General features: G+C 38.5%; 1 protein-coding gene across 2 annotated transcripts in view; it reads right to left on the bottom strand.

Annotated features, from left to right (window-relative positions):
- Positions 1-26,149, bottom strand: part of HECW2 (HECT, C2 and WW domain containing E3 ubiquitin protein ligase 2) — a 206,732-nt gene that overhangs the window by 111,362 nt on the left and 69,221 nt on the right. For both annotated transcript variants that reach the window (XM_033010788.2, XM_042808529.1), the window contains exon 2: positions 5,363-5,703. In XM_033010788.2, coding sequence (XP_032866679.2) covers positions 5,363-5,654 — 292 coding nt within the window. In that variant the 5' untranslated portion in view covers positions 5,655-5,703. The remainder of the gene's footprint in view (positions 1-5,362; positions 5,704-26,149) is intronic.

Genomic DNA, 26,149 nt, shown 5'->3' with positions numbered 1-26,149 from the left:
TTAGGATACAATTCTGATATTAAATTGCCTTCACTTTGCATTACCCCACTCAAGAGGTGGCCTTTCCCTGAATATTACTAAGTCAGCAGAAAATGAAGTATTTCAAGGCAGCTTTTTCCACACACTTTTGTTCTTCACAAGTATCAACATCAGACAGACACAGACTAGCACCAATCCCAGATGCAGGCGAAGATGAATTCAAGTTCTCTCCTGTAATCCTATTTATTGTTGACTATGAATTTTGCTTTATGTATTTTTAAAGCATACATCTCCTGTGACATCTCAATGACATTCAGTGACATCTCAACATGTACAGGTATGGCTCTTCCAGTTTCAGGGCCATAGCTGGTCCTTTTGTTTATTTTTTGAAGAGAACAAAATCACCACTGTGCTTAGATATTCAGATGATATCATTAAAAAACAACAAATCAAACCCACAAAACCCCCAGTGGTTGATGACAAACAGCACAACACCAGCCTCCTGGAAGCCTCAGCCAAAGACTCTGCCATGGAGCCAGCTGCGTAAAGACCGACTCTTCTACACAGAAAGTCAAGCCCACGGTTTGCAGACTTTAGCAGCAGCCACAATGAGGAGTAACCACAAATTAACACTGTTATGCCTAGTAACTAGTCAGCAGACATTAACAGTACTGCTCAGATATTACAGTACAGAAGAGTACTCATATTGCTAAAACAGAAAGGAAAAATATCAAATGAATAATCAGGCTGATCTGGAAGATAATAAAATTATTACTTTCTATGCTTTCTACACTGGAAACCAGAAAAATCTTCTGGGAATAAAGTATCTTAACATTTTATAACCTCTCTGTCTAATGTAAGCCGCTATTTTAAGCGTATTAAAGGCAGTTTATGTGAAAGCTTTTTTTTTTAATCTTGTCTGACCTGAAATGGAAAGGCTCCAAACTCCATTACCCTAGGAGGCTTAGTATAAACCTAGATCCTGTCTAAATTGCCCTATATAACTTTGCATCAGGGCTTTTTTTTGTTTTGTTTTGATTTTTGTTTTGTTTTTATAACACTATTGTGGACCCATGTTGTAGGTATAACAAAAAGTCAAGCAGCCTGTGGAAAGCAGCTGATGGAAATAAATATAATGACCTTTGATAGCCAGCATATTATATGTGCTAAGGATCTCTAGAATAAGGGCATGGATCTAAAAAATAGGACTCCATAAATTAGGCCAAAAATAGGCCAACCTGGACAGTGTGGCCATGGGAGTTAATCTATTTAAACCAAAAGTAGGGTTTGCTTCTCTCTCCTGACTTTTCATTCTTTATTTTGTACCTTCTGGTTTCTTTAAATATGAGACTTCATGGCAACCCATAAAACTCATCAAGATTCAACTTCCCTCAGCACCCCATTAGCAGTGGAGAGTCCACACGCTGCGTTCAAGACGTTCCTTCCCAAGTCACTTCCCAAGGAAGTCCTGGTACCCTCTTGATACAGTAACACAATTTCTAACTGAATATCCATTTCCCTTCTCTGATTCCAGTTGGGACCAATACTTTGCACAGCCTTACTCACTACAGGAGTCTTGCCATAGCAAGAATCAGATTCCTCTTAATCAGAGGCAAAAATGTCTGTTAAACTCCAATAGCTTAAATATTGCTCAGAACAAACATTTCTAAAGCATGCATTTACAGAGAAAAAGCTGGGTCAGTACTGGACAAGAAAACTTCAAGGGTCTAACAGGTTGCAAACAGTGTTCGTTAAATTTTGTAGTTTTTTATCACTTCAAAAGATGAAGCAGGTTTTCAGTTTAAATCTTAACTTAACTTAGTTCTTCTAAAAAAGAAAAAAAAAAAAAAAGAAGTTAAAAAAATTGAGAGAATGGACTTCTTCCTTCCTTCTCATTAGTACAGAAAGACTGAAAATTTACCTTTACTCCTCAGAGTAAGCACATGTACAATACCTCTACTGAAAAGCCCCCTCTTGGAGTTTCATCACACCTTGTCACTTTCAAGTGACAATCCTCATAACCCATCCTGAAGACGAAATAAGACCATTCCAGGCAAAGCTTAAAGCGGAATTCAAAATGATAAATCTGTACTTCAGGTCTGACAATTTCACATTTCATGCAACACTGACCAATTTATCTAAAGAAGAGGTAAGGCTCAGAAATAACATTTCTCCCTTGCATGTAGCCTCACTGGGACACCTTTCTGTACTTTTTATAGATGTTCTATCTACATTCTCCATGCACCTCGCCTCTGGAGCTAGAAAGCTGCTTCAACAAAACTTGATGGACAAGACTGTTCAAGAAGTGCTACTTACACTTTAAAAAGTTCAGACAGTACAAAACCAGAAATAAGTCAGGAAAAGGGTATGTTTGCCTTCACAGAATATGGCGTGTCCCTCACATACACTGTTCTTCTGGTGATCCTTAGGAACACACTGGAAAAAGACAAAGACCCTCTGTACAAAGCATTCTCTCAATAAGAGAACAGATTACATTTTAGCCGTACACAGTGATGAAACAGAGGAAGATACAAGTATGGTTACTAAACCCAGCAAACTCGCACTTGTATATAAAAACATACCTTAAAATACAAAATTCTAGAAAAACTGAGCATTAATTTAGCTATGTAGAGCTATGTGTAATTTTTCACAGTTAGGATGGAGTTCTTGCATTTAAAAATGAAAGACCAAAAGTTACTGCAGAGGAGCATCCTGAGAACATTTTAGTGAACTAATGTCTAATAAAATATGCAGTCTTTTCTACAAAGTATTTGTTCATTTATGACTTCCCTCCCTTTTTATTAAAAAAACAACAGAAGTCTGGAAAAATAATTCATATGCACATAAAAACAAATAATTCATCAGTCCTTCAGAATAAGATGATCCTGTTTCTCCCCTCAGGCTTTTCGTTTTTAAAGAGAACATCTATTTTCATAACCATTTAACAGGCCAAAAATTTCACTGAGGTTGTATGCCACTAGAAAATGCCCCATCTACTATTCCCCAGTGCAAGCCAATCATCTGCAAACTAGCTAGTAGTAAAGGCAGTGACTCTGGTTACTGAGAGTCTTGTGACCAACTGCACCAACCAACATCGGAGTAAATGCGTACAGTGGTTTGTAGTCAGCCTCTTTATAAAAAATAAAGGGATCTAATATGTTTGGTGGGATTCCCAGTGAGCCACTGCAGTTTTATTCGTGCACTAAAACCACATTCAGAAGCACAGAACTAACTGCTTTGCCATGACAGAAAACTAGTAAGAGCACACTAATTGAATAAATTAATGAGTGAAGAGGCAAGACAATTTCCCAGTGTGTCATTTTCAATTCCTTTTATAATGGATGTACTCTGTGAAATTAATTTGAAGTGAAAATGTACCTGGATTGCTTCAGACCCTTCACAGATCCCTCCGTACGAATGCCTGAGCTCAGAATGACGCTCATTTTTAGAATTTCACCTTCTCTTCATTTACAAAATTAACAACCACTTTTTTTCCCCTCAAAGCATTGATCCAGCTTTCATGATAGTTAATTATACAACAAACATCTAAAAAAAAGCCACGGGACAGTGCTTTTGGTTATGCAATGTGCATTTTTAAATAAGAGCAAAATATTTGCCTTAAGTTACCACTCTGTGTAAGTTAACATTGTTAACTTACTGTGTGGTAACTTAACATTGTTTTGTACTTTTGGGGCTCAACAGATTGAAAGTAGAAATATTTTTAATCATGAAATTAAGATAAAAGTCACTTATAGCCCACAATAAGAACCAATGAGAATTTTACAGAAAGATGATGTACTTTAGCATCCTGAATAACAACCCTGAAGTGCTGTGAACCATGAAAAAAAAAAACATAAAGGGGTGTCAAACCTTTATTCAGATGAAGCTCTCAATGTATTTAAATTAGAATGTTTAAGCTCCATTTAGCAGTCTGTGCATTTTACAGCACAGATCACACTTCAGTTGCTAATGCTGTTGGGAGGATTCATTTCTGTTTATTATGGAGACACTTCATTTAGGTGACTTATATGTTAGCACATATCCACAGTTCATTCTAGGAGAGATTGCAGCTCATGCAGCAACTCCAATACAGCTTTTATAACCAGGTAAGCACTGGAACATCACAAGTCAATACTGTCCTATTTGTGGAGCTGCTATAACGTCGGAAAACAGTATCAGACAAAAAAAGAATGAGAACTGGAAACACCATCTACGTAGCATGTAACATTAAGTGATGAAGAGATGGAACATCTTGAAAAAAGCTGGCACAGCAAATACCTCTCCAAAATCCTACTGAGACTGACTTCATTGCACCAAGCTTAGTCCCAGCACAGACAAAACTCCAGTGGTCAGATCTGCTTCCACCACTTTCTGCTATAGCTGCTTTTGGCAGGTTGAATTGACAGTTCCTTTCTACACTAGTAATTAGGTTCAGAGAAGCAGTGCAATTTTGAAATAAATCAATCAATCAGTCCCACTTACTGAGCACTGGTTAAATTCAGTGCATGTGAACTGGATTCCCTGAGAAAACAAATAAACCCTATGTGCCACTAGAGTTACCCACTAGCTACGCTCCGGTTCCTAGTGGGGACAGAAGGATTGTCCCTTGGACAGCTCCAAACCACACACACAGCAGGGATGTCTGGATCTAGGGACCTGATTAAACATAATACAATGGAAAATCCCAACTCAAATATGCTGCTGATGCTAGGGTCTCAGCACCAACTGCTTTGACCTACTGATCCACTCCTTTTGAGCCACATTTTTTTCTACTGCACAGACTCTCCACAAGCCCTTGTGTGCCAGCCTAGAGCTCTTTCCAGCTCCTGTCTATGAAATATCCTGAATAGCAGGAAAAAAAAAAAAAGCACATAAAAGAATCTCTTTAGAGGACTTCATAAACAGAAATGTTCACTCCTTCAGAACTGATACAATTTCAGTTCTACAAAATCAAAGACTTACAAAAAATACCTTTTCACAAGTGTTAAGAATTTACTTATCCAGAAAACTGTATAAACATTGGACAGTAAGCATGTCAAGTTACATGATAAATACAGTACTCTGAATTTTCCAGTCTCTAAACCAGCCACCAGCAAAGGTGAAAACATGAAACTGTATGCACGTTTGTCGTTTAAAAATAATGCATTTCATTTTCTAGCAGGTCATTGTGGAACCAGATCTACATTAATTAGAATCATGTTTTTACATAGTTCACTGCACTAAGAAAAGCGAAGAGAAATCCAAGGTAATTTTCTGCAGTTTTACCTCAACTTTATCTTTAGATTAATTATGTAGTGTGCCAGAACACCTATCAGAAAAGGAAATATAAAGTGGCAAAAGAGCAAGAAACACACAGAAGTATTACAACATGGTTCTGACTTACCTATGTGATAAAGTCCTATCCAGTCAGTCGGGTCTACTTCTTCCTTAATATCCCAGAAAATGATGAGGTTCTGAGATTGTCCCAAGGTGTATTCGTACATACTGGCTGTCAAACTAGACCTGCTATCCGAGGTCACTAAATCAGTGTCACTGTTGGCACGCTGCAAGTTCATGTTCTCAGCCATGGCGCCCTGAGATGCCAAACTCTGCAGATTCTCTGGGCTCAGAGTATACCGTAGCTGTGGGTTGCGACGTCGCACAAAAAGCAGATGTTCTCGGGCTGAACTGGCCATCTCTTCTCCACTTTTGTCAATTTACGTGAAAAAGTTGTTATTCAGAGATCTATCATGAAGAAGAAAAAAGAGTGTGTTAAAGTGAGACAGCAGGTTACTCAAATATCAAATGGAGAGGCATTAGTGAAAAAACGTTCCTAGAGAAGCCTAAAATGGACTGAGTAAAATCTTTTACTTCACTGCTCTACCACTGCAGCCACCTTAGTGTTGTACATTTAAAACTTGCGACAAAATTCAGAGTTAACCACACACCATGAAATAACATTTCTAAGTCTGAAAGCAACAGAAAGCAAAGCATCTAAGACCATGTATCAAGCAAGAACTGCCACAGTAACAAAGGTGATTTAAGTCTGGCAGTAGCCTAAAGAGATTTCTTCCACAAAAGAAATCACAGCAGTATATGATGTAATTTCACTTAGATATGTTGGTTTCCAGCAATACTCTCTATGCACTGTATGTTCAGAATCAGTAAAGGATTGAAAATATTAATAAGGTTGGACATATTTCAGCAGAAGTAGGGTATCACAGATTTATGCTACTATAAAATAACTTTGTAAGGATTTTATTTTTTAAGATACAAAGCATAGCTTCTGAGATCCTCTATACCACACAAAAACACATCAGACCATTGACTGGGGTACTTTAGGCTATGGATATATAACCAATTAGCCCATGTCAGTTTATCTGTGCAGCCAGATTTTGTTTTCTTTTCCATACATCAGAAAACAAAGGCCTTATAATTCAACAGCTTTCCTCTAGCCCTGAGGAGGTACTAGAAGGTCTACACTAAAATGGTCATGCCAAAACCATCACACCATACCTTCAGAAGCAGAACTTTCATCTCATTATCCATAGCTACTAAAAGTACTGCCATTTGAAAATAAGCCCTCACATTGCTCACAACTTGAGATAAATTGACAGAGAGGAGAGACAAAAATAGCAAAATATTAAAACAGAAGGAACAGCTATAGGAGGCCAGAATCAGCGATGGGGAACTTCTTGTCATAGAAGGAATATGAAAATTTCCTTATCTAAGTTACATGACTTTGACCAAAGCTGTTTGCTTTTTTCAAAAGCCATGGTTCATATCAACACATTGTTTCTTTATTTTACAGAGGAAATAAAATGGTCCTCATCTGGCAGAACCATTTGCTTTCAGAAGAAAATGAATTTTCTGGTAATGTGTTCTGCAGTCAAAACTGTGAGAATTATCTTCTGTACTATATTCACATGGAATAGGAACCATGTATGTCCTCCAAAGCCAAACTAAACCAAAGCAGTTCTCCTGCCCAGTAGGAACTCCAGAGCTCACCTGGAAGAAATTGTGTCCTGAGCTCCTTACACTCTTCATACAATTTGAAAACAGCATTTCAACATTTCTGATTAGATTGCAACTTGACCAGTGACATCAACTGTTCCACTATAATATCTTCTGTGAGGGACGCATACTGCAGGAAAGATCTCCTTATTTTCATACATACAAATAACCACATTAAAAAAATGTGTGCATTTACATGTATAAAAAAAAAGCAAGTAAGAGATATCTGTATATTATTCTTGGGCTTTCTTCTTGGTGTCATAGCCTTCAGCTATCATACACAGATATATTTGTTCTTTTAAAAAAACCCAAGCATTGTCAGACAGTGCTGAGTGTCACCTGCTATAATGTTCCTTGTTTCCAGTAAGGAAGCTTGTAATGCAGAATTAGGTATAGCCCACAAGAAGCAAATGGATTGGTTGGCCACAGTCATAGTATTAGAATTGTAATGAGACCTACAGTACAATACTGCCATCAATCAAATGTCTGACAACTGGTTTATTAAGTAGAAACTTCTGCCTCTAGAGGTCAAAAGACATTAACTTATTAGAAAGAAAGAACAAATAGAGCACTTGGAGATCCCAAGATTGTGATTATGAAAAATGAGTTTTAAAATAAATAAATAAATAAAAGGCATTTTCATGTTTTGATTATTTTCTTTTCTTATTCATTCCTCTTTCCCTATGATGAATCTTCAAAAACTGTCTCTTCCCTTCACTTCTATTTCCTATAATTCGTCTCCATTTTTCTTTTTAATAACATTTCAGTGTATGCACTCCTCTAGTGTATCACAAATTCTGCTATTTTTCAGCTTTTCTTAAATCGGAGATGTTTTGAAATACTAAGTACTAACAAGGGGGAAAAATAAAGTTCACTTCATCCAATGGTATGCAACTCATCACACCCTGTACATGGTTCAGCATCAAATATTGCAGAAAAGGAAAGAAACAAAAACTCAGTTCAGTAATTCTACATATACAGAAGTGTCACAGAGATTACCATATTTACTTCACAAAGTACACGTCAGAGTCTTTCCTGACATGAGCAAAGTTTTGGCTGCATACACAAAACATTTTATTTTTGGTGCTGGACGTCAGCAGGGTTCACTAACTCCTCCTCTGTCATGTTCCCGCGCACTCTGCCTCTGAGATCAGTGTCAGTGACGAAAAGGAAACTCTGGTATAGAGGGCCTTCTTAAATGAGAGCCAGTGAAGTTGGTATCTTGTTTCTCTATATGGGAATATTATTCGCTAGATCTGAAAATCCTGGATGACTTCGAGAACAGAAGGGTGAATAAGAAACAGCCACCAACTTCCCTACAAACCAGTGAAACACGCAAGGATCAGCCACTCACTGAGATCCCCACCCACTCTTTTTTTTTTTTTGTCCCCCTTCTTTTTTACTTTGTGATCTGGGTAACAGCACACGCTAGCAGTGAAGTCTTAAATGTCACAGGGAAAGGGTTGTACCGCCCAGTGAGGAAAAGCCCCGATGTGTGCCCGAGCCTGCCCAGCACAGCAAGCACGTACCCACCCCACCACCGCCGCCGCCCTCCGCACCAGGAGGTCGGGTGAGATTAATTAACAGACTGACACCACTCTATTAAGTTAATTTTCTTCTATCCCACAACTAAAGATTTATGCAATTTTGAACTATTGTATACAGTGGTTTTACAGCCATACAATCACTGCAAAGTAAGTGTCATGCAGGAGGACTACAAGTTAAAGACAAAGTTTTAATAGGAGGGATGAAAAAAATTACCTTCAGCTGCAGAGCAGTACACCATACCCAGGGCAGCACTGACATTTGTTGGAACATATTGAAAATTTTTATGAGGCAGATAGACAAACTCATCCATGTTTAAGGACACATGAGAACTAACTTGTACTAGCTGGGACTATCCCAGAGTTTGAGAGATGAGAATAGCCCAAGAAAAATGTTAACTCCTTTGCAACAGCCCATATTCTTAAGTCCTAATTGATATCACTCTGGTGAATCACAAACATCATTACAGTTTCTGAAAGTAAAGTAAACCACAAATCTAAATGCTGGGTAACTTCCCTGAACCTACTCATAAATCCAAGTATCTTAAAGTCACGATTTATACAATGATCCCGACAAATCACATAACTTAAAGCAACCGAAACCAATTTGCAATGAACAAGTTAAACTCACATGTAGATGAGTTCCTATTATAGAAAAAATACCTCCAAAAATTCAGGACTCATAAGCTTTTAGAATATTTTCTAAATTCAGTGAAATAGCTTGTAAAAGGGCCCTACCACCAGACAGTGCCTATGTAGCATCTCACAGTAAGATGGGAGGTGAATTAAAATTTCTAAAGAAAGAAATGTAACACTCGTATTGTAAAAGGGGAAAAAGTGATTGCCATAAAACCCAAACCATAAGGAGTGATGGAAGGGAGAAAAGAGCCACTACTTGAATTATTTGCAGTCTGAAAATTCAGTCTGAAGATGGGATGAAAACCTTACACGGTGCCTTCCTGCCTACAGAAAGAATTGCTTATCTGACATTTGGTTAGCAATTCCTGATGTCTGTAATTAATAACATAACCAACAGTACACTAACACATACAGCCTACCACAGACTGAACACACGAATTACCCTCCCACCTTCAATTCCTGCTAAGTGCAACTGAAACAGTATTTGCATCCAGACTATACTGTAAAGGCAACATCCACCATTAGCTGTGTGCACCTGCCCTGCCCCGCAGGTTTGGCTAATCAGGCTGAATGTGGTCAGAGCAGCAATTTCACTAAATATCAGAACAAACTGGGAAAGAATATTGATTCATGAAGGCAAGCTGAAATGTGGAAACCAAATCAAAAGCGTAGGGAAAATACAGGCATTTGAGAAATCAGCAGATACTAACTTTAGCAAAGTATTTTAGCTGAAAAGTGAAACCTGTACCAAAGCTGCTTATCCATACCCCAGTGTTTTCTTCTATACTTGGCAAGTAGCTTAGAGAGAAATAGGACTGATTTCCTCTTAAAGTGGCACAGATTCAAGATTATTTCTATCTAAATATACTCCTCAATTACTAATCATATAGGGATCAGGATTGGGAAAAAGTTCCACTTAATATACAAAATATAGATAGGAAAAATCCCCTTGCCCAACCTTCTTCACTATAGGAGACTGAAAAGAAACATCAAACTATTTCTGACATGCAGTCAAACATTCAGTAGTTTAAAAAATAGATGAATGAAAGTGCAGGAGTTCCAGCACAGGAATAAGCAAAAAAATCCAAACCAAAATCCAATCCAAAATGCAAAACAAACCAGAGTTCACATGCTGCCCTGTTTATCTTACTCGTAACAGTGATTCATTTCTTGTTTATGTAGTGATCTTTTATGTGCCTTACAGGTCTTGCTAACAGCCTCTTCCCACAGCGCTTACTGGAAACGGGACTCTCTAGGGCTGGCCCTGGGGGCACGGCCCGTCAGCCCCTGGACAAGATTTGTGCTCCAAGCAGGCAGCGGAGGGTGCTGCTGGGGAAGCGATGATCCCCACATTTCGCCAGGGGACTGGCTTCACGTCACCGCACCGTCACGTCACCCACGAGAGGAGCGAGGCGAGGAGGCTGGCAGCGCGGCACCCCCGGCCAGGGCGCGGCGGGGAGAGCCCTCGGGGAGCGCCCGGCACCCGCGTGTCTGTCGCTGTATGTCAGATGGGCAGGAAGAACCAGACAGCCCAACTGGCCCCCAAATTTCCCCCCTATTCGTAGAATCACAGAATCCTTCAGGGTGTATAAGACTGTCAAGATCATGAAGTCCAACCATTAGCCTACCAGTGCCAAGTCCACCACTAAACCACGTCCCTAAATACCACACCTACACGTCTTTAAAATACCTCCAAGGATGGTGACTCAGTCCCTTCCCTGGGCAGCCAGGTCCAGTGCTTGACAACCCTTTTGGTGAAGCAATTTTTCCTACTATCCAATCTAAATCTCCCCTGGGGCAACTTGAGGCCATTTCCGCTTGTCCTATCACTTGCTACTTGGTAGACCGACCCCCACCTCACTACCACCTCCTTTTAGGTAGTTGTAGAGAGCGATAAGGTCTCCCCTGAGCCTCCTTTTCTTCAAGGTAAACAACCCCAGTTCCTTCAGCTGCTTCTCATAAGGCTTGTGCTCTAGACCCTTCACCAGCTTCATTGCTCCTCTTTGGACGCATTCAGATGATGCTTGCTATAGCTCTCTCAAACGCCACTGCCATGCCAAGATAAGCAATCCACATAATTACAGGCAGAAGAACACATCAAGAATATGAAGAACTGAAAACATGCTGGTTTCCCAATTTTACACTGTGAGACATTGCTTTGCTCACTAGAAAGATTTATAAATGCTACAATGAAGTAAAGGGCTCAAGCTGACCAGCTCTGAGCTCTTAGTGGCTGAGAAAAGAAAAAGCTTCTTGGATAAATTAGGAATTGTGGGATTTTTCTCCCCCCAGAACTCAAAACTAGCCTGTTTTCTGGGGTAAGGTATGACTACAGTCCATTTGCAGCTATCCATACACTGCCTTCAAACTCACTACAAACTCTGGCCAAAAGCAGAATAGTAAGAATTCACTGACAGCTACAAAACCTGCCTAAGAAGCTGGGTGATGGTTAACCATACGGTTAACTCATATGCTTAACCAGCCTGCACTTACCCAGAGCTCAGTACTGAAGAGCTTTCAAGCTCCTTTGGAGCTGCTGTGCAGCTCCTGCCCTTCCCAGTCAAATCCACTCAGCAACACTATCAAGCTGATTTTGCCCAAGACAAAGAGATTAACTTGACAGCTCTTTCAATTTCCTTCCAGGCCTATATTCTCATATTTCTAAGACTATTTGGAGACACAGATTTGGTCTATTAAAACAAAATTTTAAAATCAGATAAAGCTGACACGAAGCATCTTTTTCTATACAGAGAGAAATAAGAGAAAAGCTTCCTCTTTCTGCCCAGACGTCCTTTTCTTGTTATTCCTCCTGGAATACTTCCAAGAATTTCTATTCATCAAGTAGATGCGATCCACATAATCGAATTCCTCTCAGAAGGTATTTCACTGTCTGATTATTAGGATTTTTCTCCGTTAGCTAACATTTTATCAGATTTGAGTTAAGCTAACGTGTCTGGATGCTTCCAATTCAGCCACCAGATAAAGATGAACGTAAAAGCTGTCATAGTATTCAACAGCCAAGAAAAATCAGCTATTTGGGATCTCTATTTTTCTCCACTGTTTAACAGGTAGAGAGTAATAAGGTCCCTTTACTTACATGACAGTGGCTATATCCTAAGTCTTTAGGATCATTCAGTATATGAATTAATCAATTAGTATAATGTAGTGGAAATTTAGTATTTTCTAGTAGATCATGAAATTCACTATTTCAAAAATATAAGAACCATTATACTACAGAACTGCACAATTTTGAGCGTCAACATCAGGCAGAAAACTGACAAGATCCTTCAGCTAAAATATAATCATAACTGTTCAATACTGCTACCTAGAATGCCTGAGTGCCCATTAGGTCTGAATGTTTTAAATAATAAATTATGCAAATAAATGACACAAACAAATCCAGTGATAGATATCTTGGAGGAAAAAAAGTGATCATTCTAAACCTAGAGAATTTGTGATTGAATTAAATGCGAAAGAGAGATGCCATAAACTTGAAAAATCACACCATTACATCTCTCTCACCATTTTTCTTTTTAATTACAAGGACATGGAGGATATCTCAGAGTGATTAAGAGGGAAAGATGTCTCCCTCTTGTCTGCAGTTCTTGCAATTTGCACATTTGACAATAAATTCTTATTCACTGCTTTTCCTTGAATAGCCAGTTCTGGATATTTTTTTCATTTGGGGTGCTCTTGAAAAGATATTAAAAATTATGGGAAACTACCATCATAACTGACACAGGAATTAGATTTATTTTAAGTACTTAAACATTCTTTAATTTCTTTCTTTTTAAATGGAGTAAAATTCAATTTTTTTTTAATTCACCTTCAAGCTAATTGGACTGTAACTGTCTTGAAATAGAAACTGTTCTATCCAGAAGTGCAAAGAGACGAGTTAAATTCAAAAACACTTTATTTTTCTGCCGATCTGCTTACTTTCACCTTTAAAAAAGCCCCCCAGACTTTCAGAATAGGACAATTACTAGATACTCTTGAAAGCATCTTAAGCCAAAGCAATGATGATAAAAGAATTTAATAAACTTGCTAGCTTCCATAAATGAACCTATACACACAGGATTGTTTAATCAGATTTCCTTTTTAAGCAAGAAAATTGCCAAGAAAGTCAACTGAAGCGTCTTGAAAGATGCAGCAATTTGTAAATCTTCTCCTAAAACAAATGTTTTGACTTCTCCATTCAAACTGTCTCCACAGGCGCGCCAGATTAAATCATGTGCCCTACACCGGGCAGGTGGCTGTACTAGATGGCTGGCCCCCTCAGTGAAGAGTCAGAGCCTCCTCTGAAAAGCAATGCAGAGTACAAAATCACTCCCTCTCTTGATCTGTGAAGGAAATTTGAGTAACCCAAAATCAAGCAAACGAGGACAGAATTTTGCCTAGATGCCCCTTTCCTTTGTTGCCCTGCTCTGAGCCATACCCAAACCACTGGCAAAACAACAAAAAGAGTAAACTGTGCTGAGAATACCCTGCCTTTGGTCTGCTAACTCATCCCCTGAACTCACTGCTGGGTAATCACAACTAGCACCATAATTTACTTCTGGAAACTGTATTCAGAAGTTTTAAAGTAAGGCTAAAAATTACCATGCTGAAATTTCACAGGGATGTTGCCATACAGGAGAGGGAGGAGAAAAAGGAGAGAGGGAGAAAGTGTGCATGCATGCTCTAGTCTCCTTTGGAGTCAGATCTGGTGACTCAGCTCAGATGTTAAACATCAGCTCAGATTACAAAACCATCATATAATTTAGACTGGCTGAAAATCTTCCCTAAGGGAAAAAGCATATAGTTCAGCATAAATATGTATTTCTAAAAAAGAACCTATGCAGCACATTATTTGGCCAGAAAATTGCTCAGTTAATTCAGAGTGTAACAGAATATCTATTTTTGACCTTTTCAGTGCATTTTTGTACAGTTCATTTGTAAAGTCAATCCTAAACACTTTTGGGTCTAGCTGGAAACAAACGTCACTTGTATTATCATATTACTTTAGCTGCTTGAGAAAGGCTTACGTCCTCCATCCCACAAACTGCGACACTCCCTTACATCAGGCAGGAGTTACTGCTCAAGCCCATTATGAAGATGAACAGTACTGTACAACTTACTTTACCATATTCATTCTCACACAAAAGCTTCAGCACAGACCTAGCTGGTACACAGAATATGTGGCCACAGGTCATAAGTATGTATCCAGAGACTAGTGTACACATCCATACGTAGACATATGTATAGCTTGGCATGCCTACAGTCATACCAGTTTTAGAGTGCAGTTACTGACATACTGCATGTCAGCGTAGAGAAACGTCCCATGTGCCTGCACTGCTATCCCCACAGCTAAAATGGGACAAGCAAGACCTGAAACATTTTAAGACAACTCAGCCAGGTGAACTACAGTGTTCAACACCAAGAGCTTGGATAACTTGTCTGAATTTGCACTGAAGGCATTATGGAGGGTTCATACAGTCCTTTCTGCTGCAGCTGCCAGGCTGTGAGATCTTGCTGACCTGCAAATGTACCTCAGTATTACTCTGCACATACACAAGAGGACGTCTGTGACCTAAAACTCATCCCTGTCTTTCACTGGAAGTAGCAATATAAGAACTGCACACAAATTTAAGTGAAATGTAGGATATACACTCTTATCCTCTAGTCACATGAAGAAACAAAACTTGACTAGAAATTTTAGCACAATTTCATATCCAAGAGGCTATGCTCTTTATGTATCATACAGTCCCTCGACCTTCTCCTGGAGTAGCAACTACTTTAAACAAGTTCATTTATTTCAGTAATCTTACCAGTAGCACCACCCCTCAAAGAGCTGAGTTCACAAATGAGGCAGAGACTGGAGGTACAGACATGGAGCCATTAAACCCATAATATCATGAAACTATGGCCTTGGATAATTCACGATACAATATTATTCTGTATAATCTTTAAAATCAGAATCCTCACTACTAGGGGTTTGACCTTCAGTGTTCATGACACTGATATATCTGCTGCTAGTTGCTGTCGATCAGTTGTCCTGAAGAATTTCCCTTGAAGTACTGATGCAGTTGCTCTCAGTTTAGCCTTTTGATGTCAGATCACACAATCCATCTAAAATATAGTGCCCTTCAAATGTCTATACCAGAAAGACAGAACATAAGAGATGTGAGAAGCGACTTTGTCACAGGATGAGAAAACAGAAATTTAATTATCTTGTGAATAAACTAATATATGCTCATACTTACGAAAGCCTGCAAGCACATAGTAATGACAAGAAAAATGGATAGCTCATTTAACTCTCTTGAAACTCCCTCCTGTCTTTAGGACTTGCAGAACAGCAGCACCAGCTCAGAATTCCCCAATTATATGTCTTTTCCCAAGGCTTTTTCACAACACGGGACCAAAATAAAGACCAAAATACAGAACTTTTACAGAAAAGAACAATTTAGCATTTGTCTGTCCAGGAAAGTAAATAAACACATAACCAGTGCCAAAAAGCCTGACAAACAGCAAAGAAAATATGTGTTCCTTTGAAAAAAGAAAGGAAAACTGCCAGGCCAAAAAAGCCACAATTCAAAAAGCCATTTATAAAATAATGTACTTGACAGAAGAAGTAGTATGATTATTTACTACTTCCTACCAGAGTAGTTCTGCAGTTTCATTCCAAGTCTCTGCCATCCATACCAATGCAGATACTATTCAATGAGTGTCACAACCATAAAAGATAGCTGTATTTTAGCGATACTCAAACAGAGTCTCATTTAAGTATTTATTTGGCAGTTACTAAAAGCCAGTATATAACCTATGCAATAAGCAATCATATACATCTATTTTTATTCAATTTTAAACTGAAAATCCATTCTATACTGATGGAAATCTCCAAAATATACAATGAATATGATTGAACATTCGTTGTTCCACCCATCCAAGTCCAAATCCAATACAATCATTCCCATTATCAAGCCTGTGCAAGCTCAGTTTTCTACCACGTAAAATTGATTTCACTCACTGAAATGATATCAAACCACCACAGAACAGGTACATCTCACAGGCTGAGAGATTCCCACATTATCAAAAAACCCAGGAAAATTCTGTTCCCCTCAAAGCAGCATACCACGTCAATTCATCATGCTATTTATTCATTTTTGTCACAAAAGAGGTATTATCAACTTGAGAAACGGCATTTCTTTGTGTAAAACATATATTCACTGACTTGAAATTCAAGAATTCCATAACTGAAACATGCTAGCAGACAGGAAGTAGAATAAAGAGTGCCCACCAGTCTGTAGATAACTAATTTCCCTGATTCCCCATTTTTTAAAAGTTCTAGCCTGGTAAAACTGACCAGGAAGTGGGGGTGGAAGATGTCTAAAACAGACTCAGCTGGTCTCCTTAAAGAACAAAGTAAAATTAAAAACAAAACAAACCCAAAGCTTTGTGTACCTAAGTTTTATAAATAAACTATAGATACAATCAGTATATCAGGAAAACAGGAAACAATTATTTTTGAAAACTGACAAATTTTGCTGGAGTGAATTTAACTGTCCATCAGTATACATTCAAATTTCCGTCCTCCTGCCCCTTTTACCCTTCTGGTATTTCAATCAGGAACTTTTTACAAGTTATAATCTCCTCCCAAAAAAGACTGCACACCCATAAAGATTTGAGGAGACTCTTCGGCTGAAATAAAATGTCAGAATGTTTCTGCTTGCCTACAGTTTATCAGAGCTTTTTGCACAATAATGTACTAAGCAATTAGCTACCAAAGATGTCCCTGAAACTAGCAGAAGTACTAGAACTGTTAGGTCAGCTCAAAGGCAATGCCTTTTGCTTGCTGACAGTACAAGGTATGTCCTTAAGGAGGAGGTGCCGTTAGCAAAAACATTTCAATACTATAGTATGTTTCGTAACAGTATTCCTAGTTTCACTAGGAATTTCTTTCGATCAGCTTTTCTTCAATTCCCTGTCTTCATAACACTTCAAAACACAAAAACACGTAGCTAAAAGGTAAAAATTAAGCCACATACCTACATATACTTTTCTGAGCAGAACTTACAGCATTACCACAGTAACCAACACACTGATAAAATGCAGTGCTGATTGTGTTCAGTATATTAAGTTACAAATACTGCAGAGAATCAAATAACTGTGAATGTAATCTTTGAAGAAACTAGAGATATTAAGCCCTAAAGATCTCCTCCTCCAGAAAACTTACCTGCTCTACACTTTTTTAAACTGTTTCTTTGTAACCTGCAAAAAGAGCCCAGATTAAGAAAAAAAAAAAAAAAAGCAAGCTATTTGTCTGCATTCTGTTTGTAATATTTGTCTGTATTATACACATGCTGATCATCTTCAGCTTCAATAAAACCAAAAGTCAGTAGAGCTGTATACTAAGGTGTTGATGATACTACCCTCTATATTTAGACGATACATCACTTCTAATACTCAACACACTTTGGCTCTAAAACAAACCAGTTGTGTTGGTTGTCTTTTACAAACCAGAAAATCAGAACATACAAACAGTTCCAAGTCTAGAAATTTGTTTTAAAGAAATGCAAACTGCAATTGTATATCATACTTCAGATCTTCTCCAGAAATATAATGTAGCTCCAAAGTTCATGCTTGAACACTATGGTAGAATTCTTATGCACCAGCTGCTTTACTATTTTTTTTAAAACACGACTTAAATCATTTTAAGCAAACATTTTAGCTGGATAATTCAAGAAACAGAGTACTTCAGTTTAACAAAAAGAAGTCAAATTGGTATCTAGTGACTCTCTTCTGGATAAATGCTCTTCCACAACTGTGTGAGTGAGATGAATTAATTTATATCAAAGGTTACTAACAGAAGATGCCTGCATTTGTTATGATGTAGCAAGAACACCACTAGGACACTTGGACATCCTCTACGCCATCCAAAGTCCCTCTCTGCTTAATGCTAAACAGCTGCAGTGCAACTGCAGAAGTTGTCAGAGGTGAGAAACACAGCTCTGTGGAAACAGTCTACTTCAGGGAACAGGCAACACGCACAGAATTGCATGCTAAATTTCAAAGATAACTAGAAGGGGAAAAGGAAAATGATAGAAAAAGCTTTCCCTATTTAACAGATTTACAGTTTTCAATCCATAATCACACTCAAGAGAAGAGAAAAATAGTTAAGAACCCTAAGGAACTCCACTATGACAAAAATGATACTCCTGCAGTAAGTCACATACAGCACCATCCCCTGCAATTGTACCCAATACGTTTCTGTGTCTGGTCTGTGTTCTCTTTATGAGAAAAGTATTTAAGCCAGAAGGCAGACCACTAGGAAGTTAGGGATATCAAAGCTATCACTACTCATGCTTCCTTGCCTTGTAAGAGCATATTACAATTTATTATTTAGTTCAGTGATCACATACTGTAGGTTTTTTTCTTGAAGGGTTACTGCTGCATTTGCTGCTTTCCTCGGTTTCTGCACTAAATGAAGTAGAAATCCTTCAGAATCTAAATGAACAAATAATGAAAAGACAACAATATGAAGTGAGCTATATAAAGATGAGGCCTATTATGAATTAATACTTTTACTGTTAAATATGCATGAGATTTTAATAAATAGAGTTAAAAGTAGAAACATGTATCACACAATTTCTCCAGGCTGTACAATCTTCATTCATCTTCATCCTGTGAAGAAATGGTCCATTGCTAAAAGGACTCTCACTGTGCATTTTTACGTTGTTGTCATTGGCCCCAATTCATCACCGCACAAAAAACCCCCAAGTATTTGGGATCTGGAAATAAAGGATTCTGAAGACTTCCACCCTCTGCCATAAGGTTTGAAAGAATCTGCAGCAAACTGTGTGGGTTTTCATATCCCACTCACCCATCTAACAACAAGCCCACATCTCTCAGTGGCCTAGTCCCCATCCCCAATTTGTGCGTTTAGAAAGAATACATTTGAAGACTCCTGCATCAGATAACAAAGAGCAGCAGCTATAACCACTAGACTTCAATAAAATTGAAATAACTATTTAAATCTTTACTTTTTAATCTTAATTTCATTTGAAAAATACACATATTCTCCTCATTCCTTCATCACCCCACCAAGGAAAAGAGTCTAAAATTAAGCCAAATGCCACAAATCCAAATATTCTGTTTGGATTTCAGCATTCATTTCTAACATCAAGTCATGTTACAGATATAAATGAATAAAGTATTTTAATAAAGACTGCACTCCTCCTGGCTGACAGTGAGGGCATTCTGGAACGCAGCTCAATTCTATATAAATCCACCCCAGGGCGTAGGTGCTACAGCACCAGGAAACGGAAGAAGATTGAAATCAGTGTTTATAAATACAGCCAAGAAATCCTAGCACACGTACCACCAAATATATAAACAGAAGTTAAGACAATCTCATCTGGAGGCCTAAATTTCCTACATTTATTTATGTCGAAGAATTTTTTAGTTACAAAGTTTAGAATTTTTCATCTGGTACTATATTAGGCCCATCTGTTCTTTTTTTCTGTCCCAATCCAGAATATTTTGTCCATCAATACTGATTTCTCTACAATGGCAGGACGAGATTCTCTCCTAACCCTCCTACCACTCTTAAGCCCTTCCAAGTGACTTGAAAGGAGTCTGTTGCAGCATGATCCACCAACAACCTCTTTCCTCTAACACAGTTCAGCCTTAAAAATCCAGCCTGTCCTAGACCAGCCATGTCTCTGTCTCTGCACACTCTCTGAATACCAAGTTTTAACAATATGGTTATTAACCTTGCACAAGAATTCCTCCTATCCCTGCCCTCTGGGCACGAGCTTGCAGGGACAGCCACAACAGCAGGAAACGCAACCAACCATACATTCAAGGTAACGTTTGTAGTCTGCCATCCATTTCCAAAAGGTGAAAGATATCAAAAGCTCTACCTAGACATATAGTGTAAGAGAAGCATTTGGTGATTATGGGGAGTTTTCTTAATACTCAAGAGCACTGTCCTCCCAGTTTCCCTGTCTCCCACCAGTAACTAAGAACAGCGTAACAAAATAATTGTTATATTGCTCTACTCCTCTGAAAAGTATTCCAGTATTTTGTATCTTCTCACATCGTAAAAATTAAGGGAAAAGATACAGCTAGATATACTTGTGAAAATCAGGGACTCTAACAAAGACATCGACTTGGACTTCAGCTGATGATTTGGTCAGTGATGATGACAGCTACAGCATGGTGACAATAGAGAAAGAAGGAACTTCCTTTCTGGGTACCATTTTGCAGATCGTGGGCAGAACCTGGCTCCAGGGAATGGTAAAGTCAGATTCATCTAAGAGGTTTCCATTAGGCATTAATAAATTTTATTTACTCATTTATTTTAAAGCATGAACCAGAATTTGGAGAAAGAGTACCCTCTTCCACTCAAAAAAAAAAAAAAAAAAAAGCTGGCAGTCAGATCCCCAACTCACACTGAGACTGTACAGTGGGAGAGGGAGCCATTTATTATCATTCAGTATTACCTGTGAAAATCTCCTGCCTCTTAATATCCAAAGAAGGATATGAAATGCTTTGGTTTAACCTAGAAAAACAACTGACTGAAAATAGCTATATAGAGCTTGATCAAAACCCAATGACATAAAAGAAAAAAGGAAAAGGGCAGGGGGGAACCCTATCCTGGTTGGTTGAGTTTTCTACCTGTTAATGGAAATGTCCTTGCATTTTCCCTCATTTGGAATTTAACTTCACAGAGTGACCTTCCCAAAAAGTAAGATGCAATGCAGCTTTCTGGTTAGATAATGCCACTGCCCTTGTGTCAGGCGTCCACTCTTGCCAAATTGTCACAGCCAAGCTCTGTTGTAGGTTATTACTAAGCAGAATTACAGAGAAATCACTAGAAACAAATACCTGCATAGTGATTGGATTTCATAGTTTGCCAGAACCACATCATCATTATTTTAAGACATACGAATGAAGACTCATATCAACACTGCTGGTTAGCTGGCAGTTTTCTATGTAATTTGAGATTGATGAATTTTTTAATTGTGACCACATGATTACAGTCAAATTACTAATTATTACCACTAAATTGTTTTCTCCCTATGATGTAATTACAGTAGCTCAACAATAAAAAATGTCAGGTTTAGACAACCACCCTTCCATCATGTTCCAGAGCAGCAAGTTTAAGCTGTGTTTCCTAAACAACAGTAGCAGCCCAATCAAGAGGAGGATGTTGTTGTACTTCACTAACAATCCTGCCCCACTCTGTAGTGTATACACAAACCTCAGGTTAAAATACAAACAAATCTTACAGCTGCCAACATCAAAAACTCGGGAAGGATGCTGGAACTGCAAAAGAATACCAGTTATCAGACAAAGCAGTGATACAACAGAAAAACACTTAAAGTAATGTTGCTAGAACGCAGAAGCTGAACACTTCAGAAAGTCAGAAACACCATGAGAAGCAGCAATTAGCTATCCTTGCCGTCACAGCCATGTCCGGTGACAGCACAGGTCTGCTGCTTAAGTGCCATAGCTTTATAGACACTGAGGAATCAGATCACTCATTTATTCAAAAAGCTTCACTGGAAGCCTTTTGTAACACCCTGCAAGACTCCAATACACACCCGTGATGCCAACTGCCCCTGGGAAAGCAGAGACTGCTGAAAATGGCTCAGCAAGCCTCCTGTACTAACGTCATGTCGGCTGTATTGGTTATCTTCAAATTAATATCCCTACTGGACATGGAAAACATTTTGAATCCAAGTGTTGTAACACTGAGTTACCAGTTTGCGATCAGTAGAAGAAATTCACTGGAGATTCAGAGGTTTCTACTAGTACTGACTGTAGGAAACAAAGCAGACTATTTTTAAAGTCACCAACATAAATATAATTACTTTAAATCTGTTTCTCCTTGGTCACAGAGCAACACATACACCAACGTTGCTGACATCCCATCAGATGCTATATTTTGTGTAGAACAAAAATAGAGCTTCAATTATAAAACATGCTATTCTCAAACACACTTAATGTTTCTTCTTACCAGTAAAGAAAAAAATTGTTTTATAATTGCATCCAACCTAACACAGAGGTAAAAGCAGTTCCCACTACAGCTGACCAGGTCATGAACAACTCTGAGCAGATACACACATGACATACACTCATGGCAAACATTTACCACAAAAATCAGTTTCTGAAACTTATTACTCTGTTTCCTGGCATTTTCTAGAAAATTAGCAGCACAAGTTCTGGGTTAGCAAAAGCAATCTGTACTGCAGCGGATTGGCAACATAAATTTGGATCATCACTGTAATTGTGCATCTTCCTTAATACTCTACCTTAGAGCTACAGTTCCTGAAGCAAATGGTAATAAAAGACCTAGCAAATGTACACTTAGAGTGCCAGAACATGCTTGTGGCACTTACGTGTTAAGATATGCAAAATGATCCTTCTGATGCAAGGGAAAAGCCCTAGGATAATGTGCTAACCTTCAAAGCAAACTGGCAAATACTTATTTTATAATAAATAAAAGGTTCAGCACAAGTGACAACAAGCTGTTTCAAACCTGAAGTATTGCATGACCACAAAAGATGAAGTGTTAAAATTTGCTTTCTTCACTACAAATTTCAGTAATGTAGCTAACCTCTCAGATCCTGAACCACATCCAGCAGCAGCCAGGGGCTGCACGTGACCACGTATGTCAAGATGAGATGTGCTCAGTCTGGAATTGTCCTCATCACTCACAGAGCACTGGACATCAACACAGGGGGAAGCTGGTACGGATCTATTGGGGTTCAGCTCTGACCAGCAGACGTACAGGGAGCATAGGTTACGCAAAAGCAAATCAATAGGCTGTTAAAATGTCTTAATAGCACACTTCGCGGTTGGACAGACCATCTTGCAGAGGGAAAGGCACGGCAATTAAAAGATCAGAAAATACTGCCACAAATCCACCAGGGAACTTTCTAGAGGGCCAGAAAATTAAATCATACCCATTATATGCCATGTCACCAGCCTTTCAGAGCTAACCAGAATCTGCAATCCTTTCATTTCACTCTTCAACTAGTCCCACTCGCTCTCTCGTGTGCTCAGAGGATGCAGGGCGTCTCCTGGCCCCAGTGGATGAAAGGCACCTGGGTTTCATGCTCTAACACCACAGCAGCAAACCTTACAAAGGCTCACAGAGCGTGTTACGTGTACATTTGAACCAGTATCCAGCTATGAACAGACTAAGAAATGCATGGTAGGCTTTTTGCTGGTTTATTTGGGTTTGGGTTTTTGGTTTTTGAACCAATTTTGAACAATTCCTGAAAAATATATGACTCCTTAATGCTAAGAAGTATAATTTGGGATACTGTCTACGTTTAACGAGTGTCCTGGTTTGGGCTGGAATAGAGTTAATGTTTCTTCTTAGTAGCTAGAATAGCGCTGTGTTTTGGATTCAATATGAGATTTGGTGTGAGAAGAATGCTAATAACACACTGATGTTTTCAACTGTTGCTGAGATTTCAAGAACTCTCCAACTCTCCAAGTCCTGCCCATGTGCAGGTGGACAAGAAGCGGGGAAGGAGCACAGCCAGAGCACTGGACCCAAATTGGCCAATGAAATATTCCATATCATGTAACATCATGCTCAGTATATAGAGGAGGGGGTCTCTCTCGCTTCCGTGATTGCGACTGCGGGATCTTGGTATTTTGGGATCACCAGCCAGGAATGGGCTGGGTAGCAGTCAGCAGAGGGTGAGCAATCGCATTGTTCATTGCCCATTTATACTTTCTATTATAGTTACTATTTATTTTATTGCCATTATTAAACTGTTTTTATCTCAACCTGTGAGCCTCCCTTTACCCCTCCAGTTCCCTCCCCAATTCCCAGGTAGGGGAAGGTGGCCTAGCAGCTACATGGTGTTTGGCTGCCAACCGGGTTCAAATCACAACAATGAGCTATAACTGAACAGATCCAAATATAACATGAGCTTTTACAGCTGTCTCACAATCTATAGACACACTGAGGAACCTTTTCCGTGTTAAGGCACAAATATGTCTTCCAGCTGAATTTGGCAGAGCACACATTAAAATGCAATTTAACATCATCCAGTAGCAGTACGGACAGTGAAACATCATCCCCACAGCTCCAACTGCAGCCAGAGGATATTTCCCCTCACCATTTAGTGGGTACACTCAAGCACACACAAAAACACATGCTGCCCAGGTAAAAGCTGACTCAATTACTGCTGAAATTAACTGGAGCCTCCCTGCCACATTGGTGTGCTTCAGATCAGGATCAGATCGAAAGGCTGATTCAGCACTAGGGTAAAACCTAAAGCACAATGTGCCTTAGGCCTCTCAAACAGAATAACATTCTCATGACAGAAAGCTCTAACAAAACTGAGACCTCATTTTTCTTAATCATAGATGAAAACAAGCCCAGAAATACATTTAGCGTAGCAAATCTTATTTTACTCACTTCAAACTTCCAATTTGAAGATGTCATCTCCTATAAGCACCACTAAGCCTAGGTAGCCACAAGCACAAAAGCCATGGCTGAGGTGGCCATTTCTCCATACCTAGAACTCATAATGATCCCATTATTAAACCATAGGCACAGTTCAGGTATCGTTAAATTCTTCTATTATTAATAGATCAACAATAGAATATTCAGCTTTACGCAATCAGCTATCTCATGGGCATTCAACAGTTGTTTTGTGGCGTTTGTTTCTATCGTTTTTTTTTTTTTTTAAAAAACAGCATTACCATTTCCAATTAGTCAACACAATGGTGTAAATACCCTGCATTTCATAACATACAATTATTTTTGTTAAAGATGAAAATAGAAGCCAGTAAGATACTGGAAATACAAAATCTATTTTACATCTATTATCAACACCACACAGGAATAATAGATGTTTTTTTTTTAAGAGAATTTCACTTCTGATGAGGCAGGTTTTAAGATCTATACTAGGGACCAGGAAGGGGAGCAAAATGGAATGGTAAAGAGACAGGAACTGGTCAGAGGCAATCTGAATGTGTATAATGAAATTTCTGAATTAATGAGAGTCCCAAGAGTAAGTCTCTTGTCTTAATGTTATTGTGTTAAATAAATATGAAAACCATAGAAATGACTACTTTTAAAGCAGATTTTTCATGACTTTCTGGGTTTGAGGTGCTCCCTCCTCCACTTGCTTCAAGATTCCTTACCAGATTGTGTAAACACCATCTTAAACAGCCCTGAAACACCTAAGTATCATATGCTAAGAAAAAGAGTTTAAACCCTCCCAACACATTCAACTGAGAACTGCTATATAAAGCTCTCCTCACTTCTCCTTCACAGCATCCCTGACAGCTTCTCTAATTGGTACCCAATAGGTGTTTGCACTGTATTGCCATTAACTATGTGAATATTTAATATTACTTTCAAAATATTTATGATAAAAGACTGAAGAGTACTGTCAGAGTTTTTATTATTAATCTTGTTTCCAGTGACTTATTTTTGAAACAGATCACTAGGATCTAAGATTTGAAAAAATGAATGACAAAACACTATGCGCAAGCCACACTGCCAGGAACAGCTACCCAGAGCCATGTTTTAAGAGAAGAAATGTCACCCTCCAATAAACAGAGGATTTTATTAGCAAGCTGTTTGTTAATCCGTACAAGTTGTATGCAGTCATTGATAAAACTACCTTGAAATGCATAATTAGATATTTAGAGTAGCAGAATACTCCTAATGATTTAGTAAATACAGTACATTTTCAAAAGTAGACTTAGAAATTAAAAATTAAAAGTTAACAAGCTATTAATAGGATGAGACAGCTTGTGACTCATTGTCTAACAAAGGAAGCATGTCAAGGAACAAAAAAAAAAAAAAAAAAAATCAGTAGACTTCAAGTATGACATTTTAAAGCTGTATGTACAAGCAATTTATTTTAGTTATTGAACACAGCAGCATGACATATTCTCCAAGGGGGCAAAATCAACTAAGAGAAGTGAGTATGCCAATCAGGAAAACATGGCCAACATTCGGTAAGAAGCAA

Source organism: Tyto alba, unplaced genomic scaffold (assembly GCF_018691265.1).
Source record: "Tyto alba isolate M040663 unplaced genomic scaffold, T.alba_DEE_v4.0 Super-Scaffold_7, whole genome shotgun sequence".
In the NCBI taxonomy this organism is placed as follows: domain Eukaryota; kingdom Metazoa; phylum Chordata; class Aves; order Strigiformes; family Tytonidae; genus Tyto; species Tyto alba.
Note: the sequence above shows the minus strand (reverse complement) of the source record. Positions and strands in the feature narration are given on the sequence as shown.